Below are 27,768 nucleotides of genomic sequence, written 5' to 3' on the forward strand. Positions count from 1 at the left end.
ATTATTCAGACTAGGAAAATAAATGGTAAAGAATAAATCAATTCTGCTCAGAACCAGGCAGCTGAATGTTCAGAGAGTATTTTCATGTAATCTATAAATTCACCAGCAACTAAATTAACATCTAAACTGTAAAATAACTGTTGCTTACAAAGTTTATCAACAAATACCATTTACTCAATAAATCCCAGAACTGATGTAGTAACACATTTATTGATCACTTTACCAACTAAAAATACAATTTTATACAGTCAGTCAACAGCAGTAACATTATGAGAAGCTATGCTTTAACAAAATGGTGTTTAAAATATGGATTTCACTATAACTTGTCAAGCGAAGCTTTTACAGTGCTAATCAAAACAACTGCTGCACTTGAACTTTTCCCCTAAAACATCAACAATAATGTTGCAGACAAAGTAGCTTTTCCATCGTTAATGTGGGTTTAGAATTTAACAAGACAACTTCAAAAGGTTTAAAACATCTGTAACATTGTCATTACTTTAACATTCACACAGATAAAGTGATACATTTAATACTTTCTAGCATTAATAAACAGTGTAAAAATATATTGCATATATATATATATATATATATAAATTTGTTTCCTTTTCCTGAAAAAACCTAGTACAAACTAGTAGTATATGATCCCCCCTTCAAGTTTCTTTTACTTATTTTAAAGATTGAAGAGTAGTAGTTTTAAATTAACAGAAACAAAGACATGGAAATAAGAGAATCACTGTTGTGCTCCCCCATAACCTCTTGTCATGGTTACTAAGCATATTAACCCCTTGGTAATGGTGGTTCTATTTTTGCTGACACCAGCTGGAATTTTGGAACTGGCTGCAGTGGGGATAAGATTTTGCCCAGTGTGCTTTGCACTGGATGGTGCCTGGCCCCCCTCCATCAAGCGGTTAAAAATCTTTGCTTAGGACATATTTTTCTACCATAATTAAGATTTAGAAATGCTATGCTCAAGTTGTTCATTTGCAATAATGAAGATTCAGTGTTAAGTTAGTGAGAAAAAGTAAACTTGTAAGGTTAAATGATCATGTAAAATTTTTTACTGTGTTGAAAATTTCACAGTGAACACAGTAGGCTAGTACAGCTGCATGTTAATGTTTGCAATGCCTGCAATTATAAATATTGCAAGTAATTATTAGCACACAGCAGCTTCCTGGTTGATGAAAGACAAATGAAAATAAGAACAAAAACTAGTAAGCTTCACTGAAGGTTTTTATCATAGTGTACAGTGCTCCAAGGAAGACTATGTCAAGACCTATTTCCATATCCCAACTGCTTAACGATTAAATTTTAATTAGTGCTCTAGGTAATCAAAGACAAAACAGTTTTGCCTTCACCCTTTATGATCAGGTCCTGACAGCATGCACGTCCAGATTTGTGCAAATGACAAATCAAAACATCTAAATCGAATTAGAAATGGATGTTGGAACAGCATGGACTGATAAACATGCTAGCAAAGGAAAAGGCATAATGTGGATAAATAAATGGTTTATGACTGAACAAAATCAATCTCATTCAAAAATTATACTTCTGTATAAATATATATTTCTCCTCTAATAATTAAATCTGTGAAACATCACACCTTGCTAAGAATAAACTTCAATATACTTATCCAACATTGACTATTTCTCTGCTTTACAGAATGTAAAGACAAATTACTTTGTATTATAAGCATTGTACAAAAAAAATTTCCCTGCTGCAAGAATTTGCCAAAGCTGATAAATTCTGAACCCAGCACAAAGATTAAAAATAAACACACTTTTTTGCACCCTATAACTTGGTTTTGCCTATGATCTTGCCTTTTCATACACTACAGTGCTAACAAAAGTAGCTTGCCAACACAATTTTATACAGGACATCAGTTTGTAGGTTAACTGACTTTACACAAAGCCTTTGTAAAGATCTAGTACATATTTAGCTTGAATATTACAGACACACACAACATTTCAGTTGCATTATTATAACCCTATTTAACAGAGCCCAGGCTGCATTATTTCACATTATTTAATTACTTTGTTTAAAAATAGCATTTGAGCAAATGCAAGCATAGAGAAGCTCATCTGATGTAAACTGGAACTTAAAATAATTTACCACTGTGGGGATTCAGACTGCCATCATTTTTTCTTATTTTGTCGTTAATCTATAAAGTAGCTCCTGATCAAAATGCAAAGATCAAAATGGATGAACTGAGTGTATTTTTAGGGCCACATTTTCAACTTAGTTGAGTGTAGCTTTACTTATGTTTCTGATGTTTTTTGAAAAATGTGCAAAGTTGGAGAAAAACCTTGCATAAAGATAACTGGAGGTAAGGGCAAATTACCATGAGCATTATCTTTGAGGTCTTTGCAAATGTTTACATCAAAACTCACTTTGTACAGAGCCATAAGCTTTACAGTAACTCACAAAAAAAGAGATGCTGTATATCTGTATTTGAAAATTAATTCATTGGCTATTTAGCTGCAATGGAATATGATAGTAGCTTATAATTTTTTCCAAATCAGGTTAGTCAGTTGGGCATTTCAATGTCAATTTCTAAATGCAAGGTTTAAAGAGAAAAAAGAAGTCTCTTCTGTAGTTTTTCTGTAGTTTTGCCCTTGCGTATTTCCATGTCCCCAAGCAGTGCCGGTGTTCATGCATGTGTGCATGTGCATGGATACAAAAGATAACTTCTTTTTTAAAAAAATGTTTCAGACTATCAGAACTGCAAATGTGTGTCAAGAATGCTCAGCCAAGAGGCTGAATTTTTCCCCCTTTTATGATCAGGCTTATTCTTGCCAAAGTCTACCTTGAGTGGATGATCAATTAGTTTGAATGAAATAAGCCAATTCAAGTGTTTTCTGACAACAAAGTCAAGAGTTGTATCTTAAACTTGTTTTGAAATCACCTTCTCCATGGGCTTTTTAAAGCAATATACCAAGGTTAATATACTGAAAAGCATGAAAAAAGAAAAAAACCCCAATATATTAACAGATATTTTTCCCTGCAAGAATAAATTACTTGGACAATTAAGACATGGAGGTTCTATCTGCAATATTCTTTTACTTCTAGAAGCATTATTATTAGCTGGGTCATCATTCAAGGCATTGGTTTTGAGTTTAATGAGCCAGCATGAAAGCAACTACAGGTTTCTTAGTAGTTCTAGGATTCTGAAGACTTAAAAAGAACAACCCTGACAATAATATTAAGTTAGCCAAAAGGGCACTTTGAGGTTGCACAAAATGAGCAACTGAATGCTAAATGATATTTTATGGGCAAATACAGGAGGTACACATGTATTAATTTGAGGTACTCCAGACTTTAAGAATTTCACACAAGTTTAAGAGCTGTCACTATGCTTCTGGTATTTAATTGTATAAAGGTTCAAGCAAGACATGAGCCCACAGGGAATGTATGACACTCCTGTTTCCTGTTCCCATCTCACTGCACCACAGCTTAACACTTACTAACAGATGATGAACAACTCCGTGTTCACACAGTGAGTGTCACCTTGCTTCACAAAGCTGGGGCAAAGGGCCCATGCAGAGCATAGTTTTAAATGGTTTCTTAAGAGCACTCAGAGGAAAGCTTGTTTTCCCTCTTTCTCTCTCTCTCCTACTTCCTCACCATAAAGAAACTCCTCTTGTCACACTAAGTCTATGCTAGAATTGCTGAAGAGTGATTTCTCTCAGAACAGGGTGGACAGGTAAAACCATAAAAGCCTCCTTAGATCTTCACCTTTATGGTATGAAGGGAGAATGACAACACCCTCAACCAGCCAAGCTGAACAGCACTGGCTGCAGGACTAGACCTTGGCCCTAATAAGATTAAAGTTTTCCATCAACATTTATACAGTTTAATTACTTAAGCTGGATCCAAAGAGCATGTGTACACACACACAAACCTACACAAGTCTTGTGCATTACATTACTTAATACCAACTAAGTGACAAGCCAAGAACATAATATTCACACTACAAACAACATACACAAAGGTGTAGTTATTTTGGCACACACGCAAGGCTGACAGTCAGTTAAGAGGACACATACCAGTGCAACGTTACATCTGCTCTATCATGAAGGTAAAAGGTTTGCTCTTGGCCAGTGCAAACAGAGAATTCTTAGTCACAGATGACAGGCACGTGCCCCCAGAACACATGCATCCCTGAAGGCAGGGTTATGTTTTGACTATCACACATGCAGGCACAAAGAATTAAAATTCATTTCATAACTATGAAAAGTCTTAAGGAAAAAACCTATCAATTACAACTTTAAAGTTTTGATTTTGGAGGAATATACATGAGGATTTTCTCTACAGATGGTTTCAGATGGCTGGGATATCTATCACTTGCAAGTCAAATCCATAGTAATCATTTGCCTTTTTGTTCTGCCTAATTCCAGCTACTATAAAAATATTAATTGAGCCAATAGAGGGGAAAAAAAGGATGACTGAAATGGTACTTTGTGAACAAAGCTTTGTAAAATGCTAAAAAATTGTCAGACTTTTAAATTTAATTGTCAGAATTTTTAGTTTAAGGTCAGTAAAATACATACTTCAAAATATCTTTGAAAGACAATCTCCATGCTGATGAAAAACACAAGCTGTGACATGTAACTAGTTTTCAAAACTCCCTTTCCCTTCCCTAAATGAAAAGGAGGTAAGAAGTACTATAGTTTTAAAAAATAGGGGTTAAATTTTGGCTACAGTCTAATATTCAACATTTCCCTTGGGATTCCAAATATTTGACTACAATTAATTACAACTGTTCATATAAGACCCATGAAATTATGCATGGTTTTTAATGTCTGCTTCTCAGTAATGCTATTGTGATAGCTTTGATAACCACAAAGAGCAGGACAATCATTTTTGGTTTTGATATTTCCATACTAATGGTTGCAAAACTCCCAGCAAAACTCTCAACTAAAGCTCATGGAGTGACTAAACAGAATTAGGAAGTAAGCCCTAATAAGAAAATTCCTTTTGACGGCCTCATATTTTACTTAAAAACAACATTATTTTTAGAAAATTATTTGTAATGACTGTTCATTTGCCTCAATAAGGATTTTAGTTTCTTGCCCTCAGTCTTGTCAGGTTAAGCTTCAGTAGACACACAGGTAAGGATCGTGCACTGCCACAGTATTTAAATGAAATTTGGGTCTGTTCTTTAAGGCAGTTATTTCTAAAAGCTATCTGACTTTCTGATCACATTTCTTTTGGGAGCATCTACTGTAGTAATGAAAGCAAAGATAACTAGGAACAACAGAGTTTTATAGAAGATGTCACATAAGACAGTGCTACATAGTGCAAGATGCTGAAAATCAAGCTGGAAAATTAGATGGAATCAATTGAGATGCCTCCCAAAAAAGAGAGGACAGTAAACCTCATTAGGTTCCCATGTCCTTACTTCAGACGTGACATTTAGTTACTGTCTGCAGCATGGTGCATCGGAAGAGAACATGCTCAACAACACCCTAAGGGCTGAAAATGGGGCACCTCCTCAGCTATCCCTTCCTGTCATCTTTGAGGTATAAGCTGTACTTACTGTCCTGAGAGTTGAGGGAATAGCAGATGTAAGAAAATGTACTGTGCCTCATTCCCAAGCAGGCCTGGAACTTAAAAGCTAATAATCAAGCAAGTACTTAGGCTTTTAATTTCCTACCAATATTAGTGGAATAGTAAGAGCTTAAGTAGGTAGTGAACCCCTAATACATGGCTGCATAAGATGCTTTTATTCATAGCCGTTATCTTTCACACCAAATATAGTAAAAGAGAAAAACCCTTACTATCTTCCCAGCAACAACTTTCCTTTGTAACTGTCACATCAGAATGACTTATTTTCATGTATCACTTTGAGGTTTAAAACTATCAGACTGTAGAAACAAAGAAGAACAAAGAAGTGTGTTCCTCAAAATAAAATACTGCTATCTGAATCATCTTCTCAGGTTCTGATCCCAAGCTTACTATGGCATTGAAAGAATTTCAGATTTTGCATCAGGTACAAATAAAGTGCTTTGGTTCATGGCAGGAATTTTGTACTGCAGAAGCAATGCAAAGTAAACTCCGGCAGAACCTCTGCTCATTCCATCAGCCTCTTATAACTCAATTTCTAGACAGTGTCAGCTTGGATCTGTTTGCACTCTGAATTCCCTTGCATGCCTTCATGTGCTGATCTCTCACTTTGAACCAACAGCTTAAAACCTGATTATATCTTAAAATCTTCCTAACTGATCACTCCTCCTGTATGGGAATATTCTGGCATTACAGACTCTGTACTCTGAGAAAGCCAGTCTTTTGTGTACCTAAAAACAAAGTGTCACCCAATGTGCCACACAATAGCTAGCAACAAACACCCAGGTCAACAGTGTGCTCTTGGACTCTGCAGTAGGCTGGACTTCACCCTTTAGTGAGGCTGGGTCCAGAACTTTTCAGTTACCAGTGAGTTATTAGTCAAGTCTTAAAGTCAAAAGGAAAAACAGGGACACTGATTTTGCATGTAACTCAGTGGAAGGATTCATCAAAGGTTGTAGGCTCAGCCTTTTTATTCATTAAAAAAACAGGACTATCCTGGAGCCATCTTCAGCTGCACAGGCACCAGTGACAAAGAAGGCTCTTTACATTTAGACAGTTTACTACCATGCCAGAATAATTTAGCCACTGTTGGTATCAAGTATCCTATTTTCTACTTTGGAGTATGACAGGTCCCCAGTGCAACACAGTAGTGGATAACCTTTCACTCCTCAAGAACACTAGGTAATTCTTGGAAAGGGTTCACAAAGCTGAACACTTTGCATCCTGAGCAGCTTTACATACACCTAAGCTCTTCACAGGTAACCAAAGCCATCTGTGGGAAAGCAATTTAAATCTTTACAGGATCATGTGCTATGTTTTGGCAAACTTCCCTCCCGCTTAAAAACAAACATCAAAATGAATTATAAACAAACAAAAGGATGTGTAAGTCCACAAGGAAGCCCTTGCCTTTTGTTTGCAATTGTTGTTTAGGTTTTAGGCTGATGTATGGGCTCAAAGGGTCACTGAGGACAAAGTTACAGGACAGGCCACCATACAATGTCAGCAGAATAAAACATGAACAGTTTAAGGGCTGAAAACCAAAGCTCTCTTTCCATACATTGGCCAAATCCAGACTGTTGACCTGCATGGCACATGACAGCACACACTGCTCACCCATGTTTATGTACTCTCAGTGGGATGCTGGGTGGAGGGAGAGCAATACATCTATTAACCTTGATTAAGAGCTGAACAGGAAAATCAGGGCAGAAGCTCTTTTTGAAGGAAAGCAAGGCAGAACTGCAAAGAGCTGGTTTTGAACACTGGACATCCTATCTTTCATAACTTCAGAGAAACAGAGAAATACATCAAGGTACTTGTTCAGCTCTTGCAGAAAATTGGAATGGCCTTTTCTCTTCTTTTCAACCAATATTAAAAAAAGTTAATTTTGTTCCAATTAAATTTCTTTTGGCATTCTGGACCCCAGCTAGGTCACACTCAGCTGCCTGTACCATAAACCTGTGGGACTGGTTCTCCTGGTAACATTGGAAAGCCATTCCCAGCAATACTATTGCTCCTAAGTCTGGTAGCAAAAGTGAACAGAGAATCAAATCCCTTGGATTCAAACAAATCAACCATTAAATGTAGCCCAGTTATAATGATTTGGGGATTTTTCTGTGGGAAAATTGCACCTGATTACATAGATATTAATTGTAAATACCCTTACTCCAAGGGGCCATAAGCTTTCCTTACATATGTTAGAGCTTAAAGGGACTGTGTACCAACATGTGTGCAAAACAACGTTCATTTAACAGGAATCTGATTGGCAGTGTTAAGTCATAAACAAAATTTTAAAGTATTATTAGCTTCATGCCCCCTTCACTTCCAATGTGAGGCAGTGAAAACTTGAAAACAGCCTGTGAAAATCCTTAACTATACTTCCTTGGTAATGTCTTGTGCCTCACCTCTCAGGTTAGTACAATAGCTCCATCCAAATCCAGCCAGTCAGAACCATGCTACAGTACACACAAGAACAAGCACAAAGTATAGACAGGAGGAAAATAAGGGCTGGTATTTTCCTACTCTTTCTGTTGACATAAAATACTTTAGAGCCTATATTGTCCTAGAAATAACTTTTTTTTTTTCAGTTTTCCAATGAGTGGTATATGACAATCACAGGCTAGAACCTAATATATTACTACCACTTACTTCCCAATTGTTTATTTAAGAAAAGTGCTAGATCCCATATAATACATTTAAAAAAAACCCTAAAACAATAGTCAAATGAAACTGCATAAGTAATGGGATATTCTTCAGAAAGACTGCTACAAAAGATCCTCTTTTCAAGAGGTTCTCTTTGACATCATCAGGGCAACTGAACACCGAGGAATGTTTGAGTTATTTTGCTTGAATTGACAAAGTGTGGTATAACTGCTCTTGACTTTGGCTTTGTTGTTTGTTGGCTTGTTTTTTTTCCTAAAGCTCAGCAATATAATGTATTTTTTACACCTACATATTTATTTATTTTTGCCAATAGATGCATGAGGAATGTAATGAAGTGGCATTGTGCTGCAAGTAGCTCAGCAGATGTTGAAATCAGTTCCAGTTCCTGAAGACAACTTCTTGACAACATAGTCTCAACATTCACAATAACTGAAACATGTGGGATTCATAACATCATCCTTACAAATATATACTCAATTCCCCTCTGTGCTGTAAACCCTCAGCCTTACTTGTTTCCTTGTACTTTATGATCGTATGTGCCTGCATGCTTATAACCAGATACATATCCTGAGTTATCCACCAGATCTTCTCGGCCAGCTTTGCCTTTTCCTTTCCCACTGGCATCAAACCTCTCTTTGTGAGAACCCGTGAATTTTGAAGTATCTGTAAGGCGTGAAACAGTTGGAGATGCAACGGTTTTCTGTTGGAAGAAAACAAAGAAACAAAACAAAAAAAGACACATCAAAAATCAGCTATTTTTAATACGGATACTTTTACATGCTACCAAGATTTAAATCTTGGCTAATGACAAAGATATGTAAATACCTACTCCTTCCCAGCAACAGGATACAAAAGATGTTTGTTTCTTGCCATTACATACAATGACAATAATAATATAGCAGAAAAGGAAATAGCACAAATTATGTCAAAACCTTTTGGAAGAGACTTTCAGTATGAGATACTTTTGATTAATAATCAAGTTCTAAACACCAACAATATGAAGAAGTTTCATCTTGATTTCACATTTTGAACCATGTTCAAAATCCATTATGTCAACATGAAAGTATAAAAGCCTGGCTCCACCAATATAGAAAAAGTATTCCATTAAAACTAGAATTAATTGCTTCAAAAGACAATTTCATTCTAAACTCTAGGATTCATGAGAGAAGTAACAAACTGGAAGGGCTGAAAGTAATTTCTATTATTAGGAAATTAGCAATCTATGAAATGGCACTGAGCAAAGACTTGTCTTCCACTGAGTCATATCAGGCTCTTCAAAAATCAGTTTTGTTGTCATCGAAACAAAAAAAATTGACTACAGAAACAGAAATAAAAATTATTTTACAAAACAATATAGAAGCATGATAACCTCTGTGCTTGGACTAGGAGCAGCCTCTTTGATCGTTAAATTTATATTTTAATTTTATTTATTTATTTATATTAATTAAATTATCTATTAACTTCATTTATTTATTTAAAATCAGGTGAAGAAAAAACACACAAGACTTTTGAGCTAAAATGAACAAAGAGTGCTAAAATCTGGGCATTTTTTTATGTGCATCACCTGTCACTATCTGAAAGAAAATGACCACTGGAGCATTCTTTGCTCAATTGCTAAATGACCTTTAGGGACTTCTGTCTATTTGCAGAGGTGGTTATTTTTCTATACTGAAAAAATAGGTATCAAGACAATGCTTAGGAAGAAGTATTGGTCTAATATATACAGTTAACTTGTTCACATTGACCTGGTAGCACCTTTTGACAAGGAAAACTCCAAATCCAAGACAAGGCAAATATATTCAGTATGGAGTTAATTAAACTTAAATCATATTTGCTTTCCTTGTATTTAACCCCCCCCCCATAACTTTACAGAAAATCGGTTTTGTCTACATCTGCATACACTCTCTAACGTCACATCCACAGAAAAGTCTCATCTCAGAAACTCTAGCTGACTGCCCTTCTTTTACCAAATTCATTCTCAGGACAGACTGCTATTCTGAGTATTTGTAATGGTAAACTTCAATACTATTTGAAAAAGGAAGACCACAGCTTCTGTCACTGATGTGCCCCTTCCCACATACGACAGATTATTACAATTAAAATCCTGCTAATTTGCTGTTGGCAAAATTCCTATAAAATCGGAGGCTCACCTTGTTTCTAACAATACAAAATCCAAGCAATGTTAATTCCTTGCACATTATGCTCTCACTCCCTGAACTGATGCATTTGCATAAAAGATCAGAGATGAGATGCCACTACAAGGCTATGCAGAACACCTCATATCTCCTTTTCCTTTTTTTCCACCATTGTTATGATGAACATGTATACATTAAAAAGAAAATACTCCTTTCTTTTTAAAGTGGAGGTGAACATTTTTAAGCTTGTGCTAAGATGCTTTCATTCAAAAATCTCTTTGTAAATACAGAGTAGAATATACAACAAGCTCATACCCATCCTGGGCTCCTCAACCAGAAGCAGCAAGTGGTACTATATATCACAGAATCTTAGAAAAGTCCTGTGACAGAGCACTACTGAAAAAAGCCTTGCTCCATCATCTTTGCACCTTCCCTTCAGGTATTTACATACATGGATATGGGATTCACCCTTGAGCTTTCTCTTCTCCAGATTACACAGTCCCAGCTCCCTCAGCCTTTCCTCACAGGAGATATGCTCCAGTCCTTCCATCACCTTAACAGCCCTTTTCTGGACTCTCTCCAGCAGCTAATCAGTCTTCTCCAGCAAGCCTAGAACTTCAGAGATTTCACCAGTGCTGAGCAGAGGGGAAGGAGCACCCTGTTTGCTTGGCAATACTTGTAGTGCAGCTGAGATACCAGTAACATTTCATACAGCAAGAACACCTCTCCGATTCACGTTCAGCTTTGTGTCCATGAGCGCTCCCAGGTCCATTTCAACCAATCTCCTTTCCATCTGCATGGCGCCCTGCACGTGCTGATGAGTGGGGCTCTTCCTTACCATCTGCAGGATTTTGCACTACTTGTGAGCTTGCTGAAGTTCCTGTGAGCCCAGATCTCCAGCCTGTGAGGTCCCTCTGGGTAGCAGCCATCCCATGTGGATGACCTATCAGCCACTCCTCCCAGCTCTGTGTCATCAGCAAACACACTGAAAATATACCACACCCTATCATGAAGATGATTAATGAAGATGTTAACAGGACTCAACTCAGTATGGACCCCTGGGGTACACCACTGTTTTCCAGCCTCCAACTAGACTTTGCAGTGTTCATCAATACCCTCAGGACCCAACCATTCAGCCTGTTTTCAATCCCCTTCAGTGTCTGCCCATCCAGCCACTACAGCACCAGCTAGAGGGGCTATGAGACTCTTGTAAGAGACCACATCAAAGGCCTTACTGAAGCCTGGGTAGATGTACTACTCCCTTCTTCCCGTGTCTAGTTGGGCAGTCATTTAATTGTAGAAGTTTACAGGTCAGTCAAGCACAACTCTCCCTTGGTGATCAACCATGCTGATTACTCCTGATGACTTTCGTCTCCTTCATGTGCCTGGATATGATTTCTAGGACTAGCTGTACCATTACTTTCAGTGTCTTAACTTGAAATGTTTATCCATAAAGATTCTTCTATAAGCTAATGACTTATTTTTAGTGAACAGCCTCTATAAACCGAATGTGCAACCAACTGTTCTTATCAAAATGGTTTTATTCCATTTCTGAACAAAACCAACTATGCAGATTAAACTGGGTATGGAGCAAAAGGCAAAACCAATTGAAAGGGTGGCTGTGAGCTCATTCTCTACAACCTATCCGCTCATTATTGCACAAGGGTATGGGGAGGCAAATAAAAAAAGTGAGGGGTGGGGGGGAGAAAGCTGACCATCCTTCTTAAATAAAGAAAAATGTAGAAGAAATACAGTGAAGAGCACAAAGGGCTGGATGAGAAGAGTTTCCACAACAGCAAGTTACTATTCTCCCTTCTTTTTCACAATGAATCACACACAAATGATTCTGCCCTGTCATACAGCAATTCTGCTTGAACTGTTTACTATCTAGAGTAAGTTATATAATCTCTCTACATTATTCTAAAGGAAATAAAGTCCTTGGGGCCAATCTCCTCTTTTTTTTTTTCCTGAGACCATAGAAGCCTTCATTTTCCATCTCTTATTTGCACATACAGTCAAACACAAAGTTTGCATATTACAGAAAGCGCCCATGAACTTAAATATTTTATTTTAAAAAAACTTTGTCTTAGGAAGAAAGTTCTACCTAGCACAACAGAATCAAACATAATCATTTAGTGCTCCAAATCGAGTTTATTAATTTTTTTGTGCATTTTTTCTTAGAAATTCAGTATTTTTCCTCACTTTGGTGTCTACAAAGAAGTGCTGCTAAGATAGCAAGGGGCTTGAGCATGTGACATACATGGAAAAGATGATGGGAATGTGTTTGTATAAAACACGTTTCTATTGACTCAGAAATAAAAAGGGAGAGACAAATCATATTCCTGTCCTCAACAGAGTGGTTATATTAGAAACAGAAACAGTTTAGAAGTAAACAATAATGGGCATGATTTGGAAGACATGAAATTCCAACTAGTCACATGAGAATTTTTCACCACTGTGGTTGGTCAAGCCTGGAAAGAGTGGGGGATTCTCTGTTCCTGAGGATTACCAAAACTTAAAATGACTAAGTCACAGAACAATTTAGGTTGGAAAGAACCTTTGCATATGAGTCTTTATCCAGCATAAGGCCCTGCTCACAGCAAAGCTCAAAGAGGCTTATATAGAAACTTCTCCAGTCAAGTCCTGAACCCCTCAAAAGCCCCCTCCATGGGCAACTTGTTCCAGGGTCTGACCACACTGCAGGTAAGTAAAAAAACCAAAACAATCCAAGATGTCATCCAAATTCCCTATTACCAATAGTGCAACTTCTGTCTGAAGCAGCCTTCATACCAAAGACAGGAAGTGAAAGCTGTTGTCTTTAAACTCTGGAAGCCTTAACAAATGCCACATTCCTCCCTTGCCCTCTGTTGAGGAAGACAACACTGCAAACTTACACAGATTTTGTTTGCTACGTCAAGATAACTAAAGAATCAAGGACCAGTTTACAGAGCAAGCAACGCAATCCATTTCACTATATTCAAGAATTTGAATTAGTTCCAGAAGGAAACTGAAAAAAAAGGAAATGAGAGCACAGAAGTCAAGAACTTGAATTTGGTCTACTGTAGCACAGAAGTATATGGCAGTTTGCCAAAGAAAAATATATGAACTGAAAGCTCTGCAGCTGCACTGGCTTGGCATGTTTGCACCAGGAAAACTATGACTTTTATGGACTCAAAAGACCCCACAAAATCAACTCTTGTGTCAAAAGGCTAGAAGCATCACATGAAGCTAGTGAAGCCACAATCACAAAAATAAGGTAACAGTGTGAGACTGGAAGATTTCCCACACTTTCAACACTTCTCCCTCCAGAACAAAGCTGAGCCAAAGAAGAGGAAAGACAATTCCGTGCTGCCAGGGTAGCGCTCCTCATTTTCTGTCAGCACACATTCCCATCCCTTCCTCAAAGCTCACGGTTCAAAACCCAAGCCAATGTCACAAAAGCTTTGCACCCAGCACAGTGCAAAGGGCTCCACGAGCAGGGCAGTGCAGCACACACTCCTGCACCTGCACAGGGCTCACTCCTGCAGCACCACAGCCCTGCCAGGCTTGCGGCAACTCTGCGCTGGGCAGCTCTGCACACAGCATGGCACCATCCCAAAAGGCTCTCCACAACCACTTCTGGGAAGGAAAAGCACCGGGAAAACCTACTGGACATCAGGAACATCTCACCTTCCAAACAGACACCGAGTGCCCTGGCTTTCTCAATGAACTCTTGGCTCCACTCAAACAACTTTGCCTCGAGCTATTTTCCACCCTGGCCATAGCTGACAAAGATTCCGGCTTGATTTAAAGCTGCTCCACACCTTAGGCAGAAACTAAATGATCCAAAACCTGCAGTTGGGTTTGCTGCTTGGTTTTCCTTCCTCAGTTACAAATGCCCAGATAGCACAGAAACAGTCCCTGCCTGCTGAGGGACTGGCCGTGCTGGGAGTGCCTGCACTGCCACAAACACTGCTGACAGGCAGTGGGTGAGCTGCTCCTCTTACTCCTCACCACAAACACCTTAGCCACAGCACTCCTGGCTACACTGTCAGCTGCAGCCAGCTTTCCTCGCTGAAATGGAATGCTTTCCAACATTTGCTCCTTCAACCATAAAACTTCACCATCCAACAGCACATCCTCCTAGAAAAAGTTGCCATGGAGATTTCTTTATGCAATTAAAATGTTCTGGGAGCCTGCAGAATCAGCAACAACATTCATAGTCTCAGCAAGGTTTTGAAAATTATTGGTCTGCTGGTAATATCCACAACCTTTGTAAAAATAAGAAACGAAAAATGAGTGCAACATGGAAAAAAGAATTTCAAAGGGAAAGTCTGCCCTTTTTGGGGGTGTGGGTGTTGTTGTACCAGAACTCCATACCAAAACTGTATTTACTTTGTTTTAAATTCATGGGAATACATGCACATGCATTAGAAGTCTGCAGAAAGTCAGAAAGAGAGATCAAGCTTCAAATAAAATTTGGATTTCATTCCTGTTCCTTTGCACACACACACCCACACAAAAGTAAATGATAAGCAACTCCACTTCAGCAATGCCACAAAGTAACATCATTTTAACTCATCCTGGTGAGAATGTTCAATGGAGTGGTTCCCAATAATGCCATTCAGATGATATAGCACTGCAAGTCCTAATTCTATATACATACATGAACCTCTCACTTATTAGGAGTCCAGCAGAGATTGACAAGACATCCAAAAGGTGCCTTATATGTGACACCACTTACAGCAACAAATTCACATAAATCTGCCCGACCCAGGGCTAGCTCCAGCAAGAGAAGACCATGTAAAGTCCAGCTGTGAGAGCAGATAAGGTGTTATTTGGCAGCTACAAGAGACCCTTTCCTGTCCTCCTCTCTAAGATTATCCCCTTAACTCCCGTTCTCCAGCACTTCAACAGTCCAAGTCACTGCACAATCCCAACTCATGGGATCTAGCAGCCTGATTAATACGATCTCCTGCAAAAACAGTGTGCCAACACTTCTCTGAGGAGTTTTTCATTCTTGTTGGTGGTGAAGACAAAACAGAAAGGGAAATATATTATAGAGCCTTTTTTCAGTGAGGGTATTTCTGAATCCTTCTTTAATTTAATGTTACAGCCAGTCTTTAACAAGACTTGGTCCAAAGCTAGATGCCGTCAACATAAGCCTTTACATAGACTACCATCCCTCTTCCTCATTTTTTTCATGTATTTCCTGAAAAGCCTCTATTTATCCAGTGCAGCACTCCAGTCAGAAGAGCTGTGTTAACACACCTGCACAATCCCAGTGAATCACATCTCTGCCACTAATGTGCCCTGCTTTCCCCATACTACATGCTTTTGTGTGCAGGTGTTAGAGACTGACCCCATGTCCTGCTGCATTTATAGAAGGGCAAAAACCTCCCTTGTCAGGCTTGTCACCTAAACATATCTGCTCTGCCCCTTATGATCTTTCATCTTCAGGCTATGGCAACCTTCCATACCCAGTCTAATAGTCTCCTCAGCATATAAGTAAGCTTAGTTTGTAAAGATACTCTTGTTTTTACCTTGTTAGATTTATTCCATGCATGCTGAGTAGCCCACATTTCCTTGGTCGTAGAAGCCAAAGCCCCATCTTCAAGAGAAGCCATACAGTCCACTTCTACCCAATCTTTCCTCCTCCCGGGATTGGCAAAACAAGATCTCAGCTCCTTACCCATCACCCTCATCCCTAAACCTCTGTAGTTCCCCTTTATATGTGCCAGGTTACCTCCAGAGCAGTACTCTGGGTACCCATAAGGAAGAGAAAAAGAAAGAAGAGGTCCATGTCAGGAGGCTGGACAAATTTGGCCGTGCATCTGCAACAATCCCAGATCCTGGCACCTACCAAGCAATAAAACTCCTGAGACATCAGGTGAGATCAGAAAATACATGCCCTGACCATCCACAAGAATCTCCAGGAATTCTCTGTGACTGGTACCCATTACTCCTGACTCATGGTACAGCACTGTTGCCAGAGTATAGTGTCACCCATTATGGAAATGGGAAGTGTAATTGCACATTAGATATTTGGGATGGCAAAATTTTCTGTGACTGTTCATTCAACTCCTTTCCAGACTTTCACTAATAGACAGCTCACACCTGATATAACTACAAATCTGTGGCCAGCCAAGGATTCATTCAAGCAAGGATTCTTAAAAGAACCTGTCTGTTCTCACAGTGTGAGATAGTGCTGGTCAACATTATCACTCATTTCCCCCTTTTTGTGTGAACACTAAATTCAGGTTCAGCTGACTGATGGGTCTTGTTGATCCTCACCAGTGCCTAAGATACTACATGTATTCTGAAATTGAACAGCTGCAGGTGGAGCAGATCTGTGACTTTTTGTTGCCAGAAGCCACAAGCTTTCAGCCTTTTCTATCTCAATAGTCTCTGTCCACTTGGTCTTCAGCTGTTACTCCTTCCTCCTACACCTTGTGTAGCTTGCGTTTTCCACAAGTACCACGTCAGCATTGTTATGGCACACAGCTCTTGGTACAGGAAAAGAAAGAACCTCAGTTTTGCTCTTTGTAAACTTTGTGTAGGAATGAGGACAACTAAAAGGCCCCAGAATTCATTTACATCTCTGTTTACAAGCTGCCAAAGTTACACGACCTGTACTGTATAGTCTATTGAGAGATCACCACCAAGTGAGCTAATAAAGCCACTCATTAGGCTTCATTAACCCATATCAAAGGCTTCATTAACCCATATCACTTTCCTGTGTTTTTCTTCCTCTGTGACAAAGTCAATTATATATGCTCTGTTCCCAGATTAGAAAGCAGCCTAAAATTCACTTGGTTTCAATGTCTGGCTGCTGAGCCTTCTCAACCACATCAACAGCAAGCAGGGATTTTTGTAAATCTATGACATTCTGAAGGAGAAGAAAAAATAAACAGAAGATAAAAAATCTTCTATCACTTCTATCCCAACATGCACTAAAACCCTCATTGTCTGATGTGAAGGTAAACTTTCCAACTGTCCTGCTGAAGGAGTGCTTTCGCCAGGCTGCCATTTAGTCCACACATACTGCCCCTGCCCCCTACCTCCCCAAAATACCCAGCACAGAACATGAGAAGAAGCTAAGACACAAAATTCCCCATGTGCTGCTGAAGTACTCTTATCCACAAGCTTCACTTAATAATATTTTCAACTCCTTTCCCAATATATTTAGAGTAATGTGTCAGTAGTCACATAAAGTTTTCTGTCTGAGACCTGAACCAAATCCACATGACCTATAGCAGAGTTTTACAGAGCAGGGCACACACTACATGCATGACTGATTTACCTTAGAACTTTTAAGAAAAGCTTAATGTAACTTTATCTAACCATACAGAAAGCAGCACAACTTAAAATTTCCACAATATTGACTTCCCAAAGTAAACAAAGCATTAAGAGCTTGCATAGAGAATTCATATCTGCAAGCCTGGGTTGCAGGAGGAGAGCGGCCATGTATTCATTTATTTATTTTAATGTCTTTAATTGCCAAGTTGGTGGGTCTTTTTTACCATCCAGGAACTGAATTAGCATGAGAAAACAAACATGAAATTTGGTTTTACATACACACACGCATACACTCCCAGCCTGCAATCTCCCTCCTTTTTAAGCTCTGCCTCCTACCCCTTACTTTTCCAGGCAGCAGAAGAAGATATTCTGATCCCCCTTCCTCAACTTCTCAACTCTCCCCAGAACAGCACATGTTGAACAGCCAAGCCTCATATCTCTGGCTCATTCCCCTCCGCTCTTTCTCCCCCTGCTGCTGGCACACTCCTATACCTCTGCTGAACCCATGTGATACTACTTTGCATCTGCAAAGCTCTCTCATCCACACACCCCACACAGAAAGAGACTATTCCTTTAGTAGCAGCACTGCTCATTTCAATGTCTGCCTGTTGAAATACCAAAAATGGAATCAGGAGTGAGGCCTAGAAGAATGTACACAATTTGAAGGAAGAATCCCTGAACAGATGAGGAAGTTATTCAAATTTATTAAGGTAAGTGAAGAACAAAAAGGAAGGTTCAAGTTTTAAATCTGTATCAAAATTACCACTTGTTTTAAATGAGAATAGAAGAGCAATAAAATAAAATCTTGCATAAAGCTGATTTATTTTACAACTCAAAAGAGATCTTTTCACTTGATGTTTACCCCGATCATTTGTAGAGAACCAGTTTCTGAAAAGATTATATTTTCATTCGCAGCTTTACAGGCAAAATTCAGAATGATCACAAATTTTAAGCAGATGAACTGACAGAACTATTCAAGCTAATAGTAAACACTCCAGTATCTTCTAAAATACTGGATAAAAGCTTGCCTAGCCTGGGCATCCAAAAGGACAACCAAGCTTATGTACAATATGCATTATAGCTCCCTTTTCACATACAACACTTAAAACCAGTATTTGAAAATGAAAAAGAAAGAACATTATAACTCTGACAGACTTGGAACAAACAAGAAACAAAGACCAGACCACATGATAATTATTCCCAGATTTCCACTGCCCTGGGATTCACATGGTGTAATTGAATGCATTTTAAGATGCCTTTGCTTTTTGGTATTTCACAAAACATCTTAAAAGCTTTTATTGAGGCTCTAATGCTACTACACTTCTTTTGATTTGGATACACCACTCTTCAAGAACATTTCATTGTTCTAAGCATGCACAAGAGCTCAGGATACTCCTGATGTGCTACTACATGGTGGTACAATTCCTAGAAGGAGCAATGACAGTGCCACACAAGAACACACAGTAGCACAATACTCAGTTGTTGCACGGTCTTTGCTCCAATTCTGCTTTGCAATTGCTGCCTTCGGGCTCACAGAGAAATTGGATTTGTGGATTGTGGAGGGAAATGGTGAACAAATCAACACTGCAATAGAACAAGGGACAGGTAGAAACAATCTGTCCATTAGACCAGCAACATACCGTTACTCCAGTTAAACCTGGGCCTTTTCCTTCAATTAGTTTATACATTTCTTGAAGTGCTTCCTCATCACTTTTGCCTTTAAATCGCTTCTTGGAGAGTTCTTGAAGAGCTTCCTTAAACTGCTCAAAAGTAATAGTTCTTACAGACTTTCCCCTGTTGAAACACACAGCAATTGAGAGAAATTACAAGAGAGCACAAAAAGCATTTCAGAATGCAGAATAAAGAATAGCAGAATGGTTTCAGTTTACCACAGTGAACAACAGAAAACTGCAACAGAACAGGAAAGCCCATGCAGCCCATTTATGGCGTCAAATAAAACATATCTCAAGAATATCACTTTATTTTTATATGTACGTCAGTAGGATAGCACTTCACAGACTTCCCTTGATGAATGTTCAGAAATAAAGAGGAAATAAAGCGACTGGGTCTACTGTCAAAGTGCCTGCAGCTCATCAAATTAAATACAGACTCATTTGGTTGATCACTTATAATGCCTGCATGTATAAGACAAGATCTGAAGCATCTTAGGTGAGTCTTTTTATTTACTATTTTTATTCCTCTTTGAATAACTTGTTATCATATTACTTATAAGTCACTATTCATGTATTCACGAATAAATTAAGAATTATTCTGCTGTTGTGTAAAGCAAACCACTGAAAAGCATTTAAAAACTTGAAATTCCTTCTCAATTGAAGACTGACAAGTTTTTAAATGACACATTTAAATTCAATACCTGTTTTCCTTTGTACACCATCATCTTCAAAAAACATTTAAATGTACACAGAAAACACTATATAGTACCCTGGTAAACTCATAGATTTTGCTGTACAAGTGTGTGGTGCAAATTCTGATAATGGGTAATTCACACTTTACAAACACCAGTTTATACTGTCATTCCTGCAGATCTTTTTTGGCCCATCACACCAAAGGTTTCAGTTGATAGAACTCTTACAAAGCATTCACTGCAGTGATATGTTTAACCAAAAGAAGATTAATGCATGTCTGTTTTCTAGCATTTTAAAATATTCAGTTTAGGCAGGAGATAACGTTGCAGAGTATGCAGTGTTCCACTCAATTCCCTAATATTAACCTATTATAAGTGTTCCTCATTTTAAAGTTCAGGTATGAAGCAACAGCATCAGTGAGTTTACTCACATTAAACAAAAACCAACTATTTTTAGTTGTTACAGAAGAGACAAACTACATCTTTTCCTGTATTAGTAAACTACAGATTCTTTGATTTTTAGAATAAGAATTTACACCCCAAAATGTAGCCATACATTTTGAACTAAAGTTTAGCAGATAAAATAGAATCATTTTCAAAAAGATGCTTTGATAGTTATGCTGATAAAATCTTAAATAGTACCATCTTCAAAAGCAGAAAATGTTTACATTACAAAACCCTCAAAGTTTAAGTAATATTTGAGAGTCCATGTTGCTGGGAAACATGCTACTACACAAGTTTTGTTTGCTGCTTGAGCATTTATTTTTATGCCAATTTAGAGAACATTTCAAGCAAATCAGGGGAAAAAAATAACCAAGCACCACCACACAACCCAGAGCAGTCCTTTCAACAGAGACAGCTGTTTATATAGGAATAAACAATAGATGCTGGGATAGAAAAATTGTGCACCAGCAACAGAAATCTTGGGCTAGAAAACCAGTACACAGAGATCTAATTTTAATTCAAGTGTCAAAAAGACCACTGTCAAGAGCAATTCAGCTGTACATCATGGATTTATTTTTGATCTTTTAGTCACCTTCAGTGGTCAAATCCCTCTCAGCTGGGGGATGCCTCCACTAATGAAAAGGGGAAATGAGATTTCTGGTTTAGCAACCAACAGTTCGAAAGTGACTCCTACTTCAATTAACTAAACAAAAATGAAATTTTATCCCAGGCTTTTAAAACAAAGACAAATCAGTTATTCACAACAAAATTCAACACTAAGGGAACCTTTTACATAATTGTTCATTACTAGCATTCTTTATTTTCAATGCAGCCCAAATGTCAGCAACCGCTACAAAATAAACTTTATGTGTTTTTTGGCCAAACTGCTGTTTGCAACTGCTTGTCAGCTTTAGGTAAAGCATGTGCTGGAGTATCTCAGAATTAGCTGGTAAAAGAACATCATGACAGTAGAAATAAAGAATATAATCCAGCATTTCATTAATCAGAAAGACAGGTGGAATAAACTGCAATTAACTACCTGGAATTTCTCCAGGATTCTCATTAATAGGATTAACATCCCTCTTCTGATGAAACAAGTCCAAGAACTTTTAAGTAGCACAAGAGGTCAAGACTTCATTTTGTTTTGCCTCTCTTTTAGAAAAAGAAAGCACTGTCAATCACTGCAATCACTGCTGAAGCATAGCAACACCCCAAGGCCCTAAATTCTCTACAGACTCACAGCCAAGCCTAGCATTCAGGCCTTGCCAAAGGCAGTTTTCTGTAGCTTGGATCATCAGTCAGAATCATCGCAGTAGGAAAGAAAATTATCACTTTCAGGAAAACCGGCCAAAATTCATGTCGATTTGTTATTTTTCACAGATTATTCTGAGCTGGAAGGGACCCACAAGGATCATCAAGTTCCACCCTTAAGTGATCAAACCCATGACCTTGTCGCTACTAGTGCCACGCTCTAAACAAATGAAATGATCTCAGGGTATTATTAACACATGAAGAATTTCTGCTTGCACACTTATTAAGTAGAAGAGCATAACTTTTTCTGTATGAATGAAAAGGAAAAATGCATAAACATGGCTGCCAAGAGGAACAAAGAACATTTAGTCCAAGACACAGGTATAGCTACCTTTCACATTTCAACTCTTCCCTGTCACTTACATGGGGCAAGGAAATGAGTGGATTTTTCCCCTTCAGCTTAAGGTAAAATCACAAAATGGACACATACATGACCAATGTACTATTGCACCCCGAAAGAGAAACAAATGTGCATCGTAGCTGATATTCTTTACCAGACAACAACAACAATAAGAGTGATGCTAAAAATAAGATTGGGAGTGAAGGAATTTTTGCAACTATATCCCAGTTTCCTAATTAAAACAGATTTCATTTTGATATTTGTTATCTTTTTCTACACTCCAAAAATATCCCCTCTTGCTCCCCCATGTATTAAAAGATTATTAAATCCACTTGTAAAGCATCATAATTAACTCCAAAACTCTACAGCTATAACATATGCCAAGTCTTGTGGAAAACCCTAGGAACACAACACTTTCTTGCACTTTTGGTATGTGTGCCATGTACCAGCATCTGAATTATCAAGCAGCAATCCTATACCCCTCCTCTCCCTAGAGACAGGTCTTGAAGAGTTCTGAGCAGTTGCTGTCATCATGATTACTAACTAGAACAGCATGCTCCCCTCTCCTCTGTACAGTCATGGGTTGAATGTACAGGAAATCACTGACTGAGTAGGTAGAAATGACAGAGGAAAAGTCTTTCAATGAACCTTGATCTACTCTCTCCAATCCAGGTCCACAAAAACACCCTAGGGATAATGACTTGCAAGTACTATTGGATGGAAAATTGGACATGAGCCAGCACTCCCAACCCAGCAAGCCAACAACTGAATCCGGGACTGCACCAAAAGCAGCAGGGGAGCAGGGTGTGGGAGGGGATTCTTCTCTGCTGTGCTGAGAGCCCTCGTGGAGCACTGCATCCAGCTCAGGGGTCCCCAGCACAGGAAACACACTGACCTGTTGGAGCGAGTCCAGAGGAGGAACACAGAGCTGATCAGAGAGAAAGAACAGCTCTGCCAAGAAGACAAGTTGGGAGAGCTGGGGGTCTTCAGTCTGGTGGAGAGACGGCTCCAGGAGACCCTGCTGCAGCTTTTAGGGGGCTTACCAGGAAGGATGGGGGCAGGCTTTTTAGCAGAGTTGTTGTGATAGGACAAGGTAATGGCTGCAAACTAAAATAGGGTAGATTCAGACTAGACATAAGGAAGACATTTTTAGGAGGGTGGTGAAAAACTGCAAGCGGCTGTCCAGAGAAATGATAGATGGCCCATCCCTGGTCAGGTTGGATGGGGCTGTGAGCAGCCTGGTCTCATCCAATACGTCCCTGCTCTCTGGGAGAAGGGCGAGGTGGTGGTGTTTACCTAGATGACATGTAAAAGGCTCCCTCCAACTCAAACTGTATGAAAAATTATAATACTATGAACACAGCATTACACACAAGGCTGTCATACCCCCAGTTTATTTTCCCCATTTTTAACATCCTGTTCACATTCAGGAAATCCCTTCCTTGTACCAGCTTTTCAGACCTCATGAACTTAAGGAAAAAACCCAAACCCATAACCCCCCAAATAAACTTATTCCTTTTTATTAAGCAACTGCTACAAAGAATCAGCTTCTTTGTGTATATTCGTAACTTGTTTTTAGAAGCTCATTATAAATATCTCGTTTCCATGGGAATAACAAAACAAATATATTCACTTTCATTTTCCAAGTGTTACAAGTTCAAACAACTTGTCTGCAATTAAGTATGCCAAGGGTGATCACTCAGCTCTTAACACTCATCTCTTGGGTTTAGCATTCCAGAAGTTAGCATAGAAAGATTAAAAACTATGTATGTTGAAAAAAAAAAAATTCTAAATCAAGGCATCAGAATGAAAACTAAAACTGACCAGAAAATAAGACAAAATGGAAAATAGCAACAAACAAGGGGAAAAAGGTTTTTACAAAACTAGGTGTCATAAAGTTGGCCACTTCAATGAAAAGAACAAACTATAAGAGGGACACGAATAATAAAAATTTTTAAAGCCCTATACTTCATTATGACACAAAGAAACCTTTATGTTTAGAAAGGATACATTCTTACATACCATTCTATTTTAAGCTCTGCTTCTTACAACAAACAGAATCACTGTAATGCATCATCCTTCAGTGGGGGAAACCATGTTCATGGTACAATAATGACAGCCTCCTGTATCTATGCCTACATTTGGGAACAGAATGAACATACTCAGAAGAATTTTAGGAAGTTTCCCATTACTCCCCCTTCCTTGACAAGTCTCTCCACATGTGGCTACTACGTAATGGGAGATTCTGAACTGAAGTTTGAAATCCTCAGCTTCCTCTTGGGAGCCCAAGTTCACCTACATAAAAGCATCAGTTCTGTGTCTGGACATCAGCACAGTAAACAAAGTGCAAAGTATCAATCATTGGCCCAAAGCAGACTGGAACAGCAAGCGATGCAGCTTTCATTTGCAAATATTACTCCTAACAGTGCCTCAAATTCCTAAATATGAAAGTGTACTGCTGCAAATGGATACCATGGAGTCAAATACTATTTGGATCAACAGTGGTCCACAATTTCAGCTGAAAAGCTACACAATTACACTCCATATACCCAATACACAAAATCCTTGACTGGTACTAGAGATCTTTACCTCCAGAGCACTAAAACAGCTTAGTGTTAATAGAACAAAGTCTACAACTTAATAGGTCCTGCTGTGATCTCCAATCTACCAAAAGTCGTCCCAAATTCCCATCACAATAGGATACTCTTCTATTTTCTTCCACTGAAGATAGAAAAGAAAATGTAGAATTGCTGAGAGAAGCTTCTATTTTTGTTAGTATGTCAGACAAGATTATGGCAGGAGACAATAACCAGGACTGTTCTGCTGTGGAAATTGTCATCTAAGGTCTAAGGAGTATAGCAGGTCTGACACGGGTCTAAAAACACTACAGCTAGAAGTGGGAGCCCAACAAATGTTTTTGCATAAACTCTAACAGAAGGAGTTTTGTTTGTAATTCTAAATTCACCAGGGACTTGGGTGTCTGATCAACTGAACAGTCAAATAAAATTCAACACCATCTTTTCTTGTAAATTAGAACAGGACTTCAGGTACTTCCTATATTTATTTCCTTCCAAGGCAGTCTCATTCATTCAGAAAACAGAATGAAGGACCAAGCTGGCAAGAGAATGCATGAGCAGACTATTTGTCACAGTTTCTGACTTACTGGCACAATAAGCCTGATCAGGCTATTTCTGATTTGCCACTATTGCTCCCACATCTATGTAGGCAACTACTAACTAATACTGAAACATTTCTTAATTATCACAAGTAAACACTGAAAATTATTCAAATTAATCACATAAAGGCATCATCACTGAGAACAAGACCATTAGTCAGGCGTTTTATCCTAAGGACTAACTAAAGGCATATATCCTAATGACATTCAGCCCTGGCTTCACACTTTAGCTGTTTCTCTTTTATCTTAACACACAACACCAAAAACTCACTTCAGTTGAAACTTACTGATTTTCATACAAAGATTTTTCCTACTTTCCACTTTACAGCAGCAACTGTATTATTATTACTGTTACAGCCCAGAGCATTCACCTCTCTTTGTTTAGTAGAACAGACACTTTATTTTCCTTGCTATTTCTAAAAACACCAAGCCTTCATGATGTGGTCTATAAACATAACGTATATCGATAACAATTGCTAGCGTTATTTGTACTGCACGCCTTGACAATCATAAGGTATCACATACAAATTCAAATTCCTTGAACCAAAACAGGTTTGTTTGCAAGTCTCTGCAAAACACAACACTCATCTAACAGATGTATTTTTTTCCAAGAATGTCTGTTGTAATGCTATCACCACGAAGTCCAAGGCTGTGTAACCAAGAAGCAGATTATGCTGCTGGTCTGGTGGTTAATTTTTTTTTTTTTTTTGTAGTTTACAATTTTCACTTTCTCCTCTCTTACACAACTCAGAATTTCTGAGCTATCAGCACAATTCATAGCCAAGAAGTCCCAAACTAAAGGTAGGTCCCTAGGCAGCTAACCAGGCCAGGAAAACCTTGCAATCTAATGGAGTATTAAAGATATCCTGTGAAGGTCTGGTTTTCACTATGAATCAGTCAAGAACAGAATAAAAAAACCCTTAGATATATAGTGCAAAAAAACCCTTAAAAATTAAAAAGACCAGGTTTTCTTGAATAAAACTGAAAAATGTATAATTAACCCAAAGCACAGGCTTGTGTATAAATTTTAAAAATAGAGGTGAGGATACATGAACAAGCGAAGAAAGCTACTTTAATACTATCAGGGTATTTGCACTGTACTAACTAACAGCTCTAAAGAGATTTGGTTAAAAAATCAAAATTAAGGTAACAAAACTTCAGATATCACCTTGCATCAGACTTCTGCCCAATTAATGGGTAAAACTGGGATACTGAAATTAGACCTCTGTACGCTGACACAAGCAGGAGTAATTTGATAAATTGTGAGGAAAGAGGCACTGACAATATTTTCAAAAAAGTGATCCCAGGAAGAAGCTATAACAGAGATCTTCAGCTAAAGTAGTGGTCACTTCTGGAACACAGGCACCTTGGAATGCATGGCTATTTACCACAAGCGGATTCTTGTGACGGGAAGAGTACGACTGACAACGAAGACATCCAGATGACCTTCACAATTACTGTCTCTAAGATAGATAGCATGTTGGCCAAGTCACAGTACAGCAGCTGGACTAGATGGCTTCATATACCCCATGACCACAAGTGAATGCCATTATCAGTTTTCTAGGAAAGAAAAACAAGACAAGCACAATGCCAAATGCAGTACAAAATTCTCTCCCTATATCACTGCTAATTGTCTTCACTAACAGAAACCTCTCTGGGAATGGGCCACAAGGGCAGAACACCTCAGAACATTTACTCAGGAACTGAACCTAGAATGGTCAGTTGGCCCTCCTGGAGCTTTTTGTCTCATTAATGAGCAGGGGTAAAGCAGAGTATGCCCAGTTTATTCTAAGCATCTGAAACTGGGACAGCTGCTACTAAGCAAGAAAAGTAGAAAGCAATGAAAATCCGAAGCAAGAGGACATCAACGGCTCACTAAACCTGCAGTGGATTGGACTTCATGGCAGCTTAAATATTTTAGGCCTCTCTTATGAAAACTCTGTTTTCTGATCCTTGAGTTAACATGTGTCTCCTCTTGACTTTTTTTCCTATCCTATGTGCTTCCTATGTGCTTCACTCAAGGTGAAAATTAATTTCCTTTAAAATAAAATCTGAAATTCAAAAAAAGACAAACCAAACAGTTCTGAGCCTATCAGATAAAATAGTATTGGGAAGGGAAAAAAGGGGGACTGGAGAACGAATATGACTTGGCAAAAACATTACTAAGTAAAAGCTTCCAAAAGAAAGCAAATCCCAGAATGAGTTAAAGGGGCTAAAGAGATTTAATGGGATTTACGGAGGATGAGGAAAAGAGAAAGTCCAAGCAGACAGTAGGTCTGATAGCTATATACAGCTTAGAGGAATAGATTAAATTAGTTAAACAGAGTAGCAGAATCCAATTATTTCACATTCATTTGAGGTCTTCTTCAGCTTAAGAGAATAAAAATAATGTTACATTTGAACATTTAATAATGAAGATTCACGTAATGGTTAGCTACCGATAGGAAGTATTAGGAGAACTCTGTGAGGTCTGAAGAAAGCATGTGCCCCAACTTAC

At 38.5% G+C, this 27,768-nt stretch overlaps 1 protein-coding gene across 2 annotated transcripts in view; it reads right to left on the reverse strand.

Moving 5' to 3' along the window:
• Positions 1-27,768, reverse strand: part of TPPP (tubulin polymerization promoting protein) — a 72,545-nt gene that overhangs the window by 8,929 nt on the left and 35,848 nt on the right. For both annotated transcript variants that reach the window (XM_009093875.4, XM_030228680.2), the window contains exons 3-4: positions 19,277-19,430; positions 8,733-8,923 (exon numbers count right to left, since the gene is read on the reverse strand). In XM_009093875.4, the coding sequence (XP_009092123.2) occupies positions 8,733-8,923; positions 19,277-19,430 (345 nt within the window). The remainder of the gene's footprint in view (positions 1-8,732; positions 8,924-19,276; positions 19,431-27,768) is intronic.

The sequence above is a fragment of the Serinus canaria genome, chromosome 2 (assembly GCF_022539315.1).
Source record: "Serinus canaria isolate serCan28SL12 chromosome 2, serCan2020, whole genome shotgun sequence".
In the NCBI taxonomy this organism is placed as follows: Eukaryota; Metazoa; Chordata; class Aves; order Passeriformes; family Fringillidae; genus Serinus; species Serinus canaria.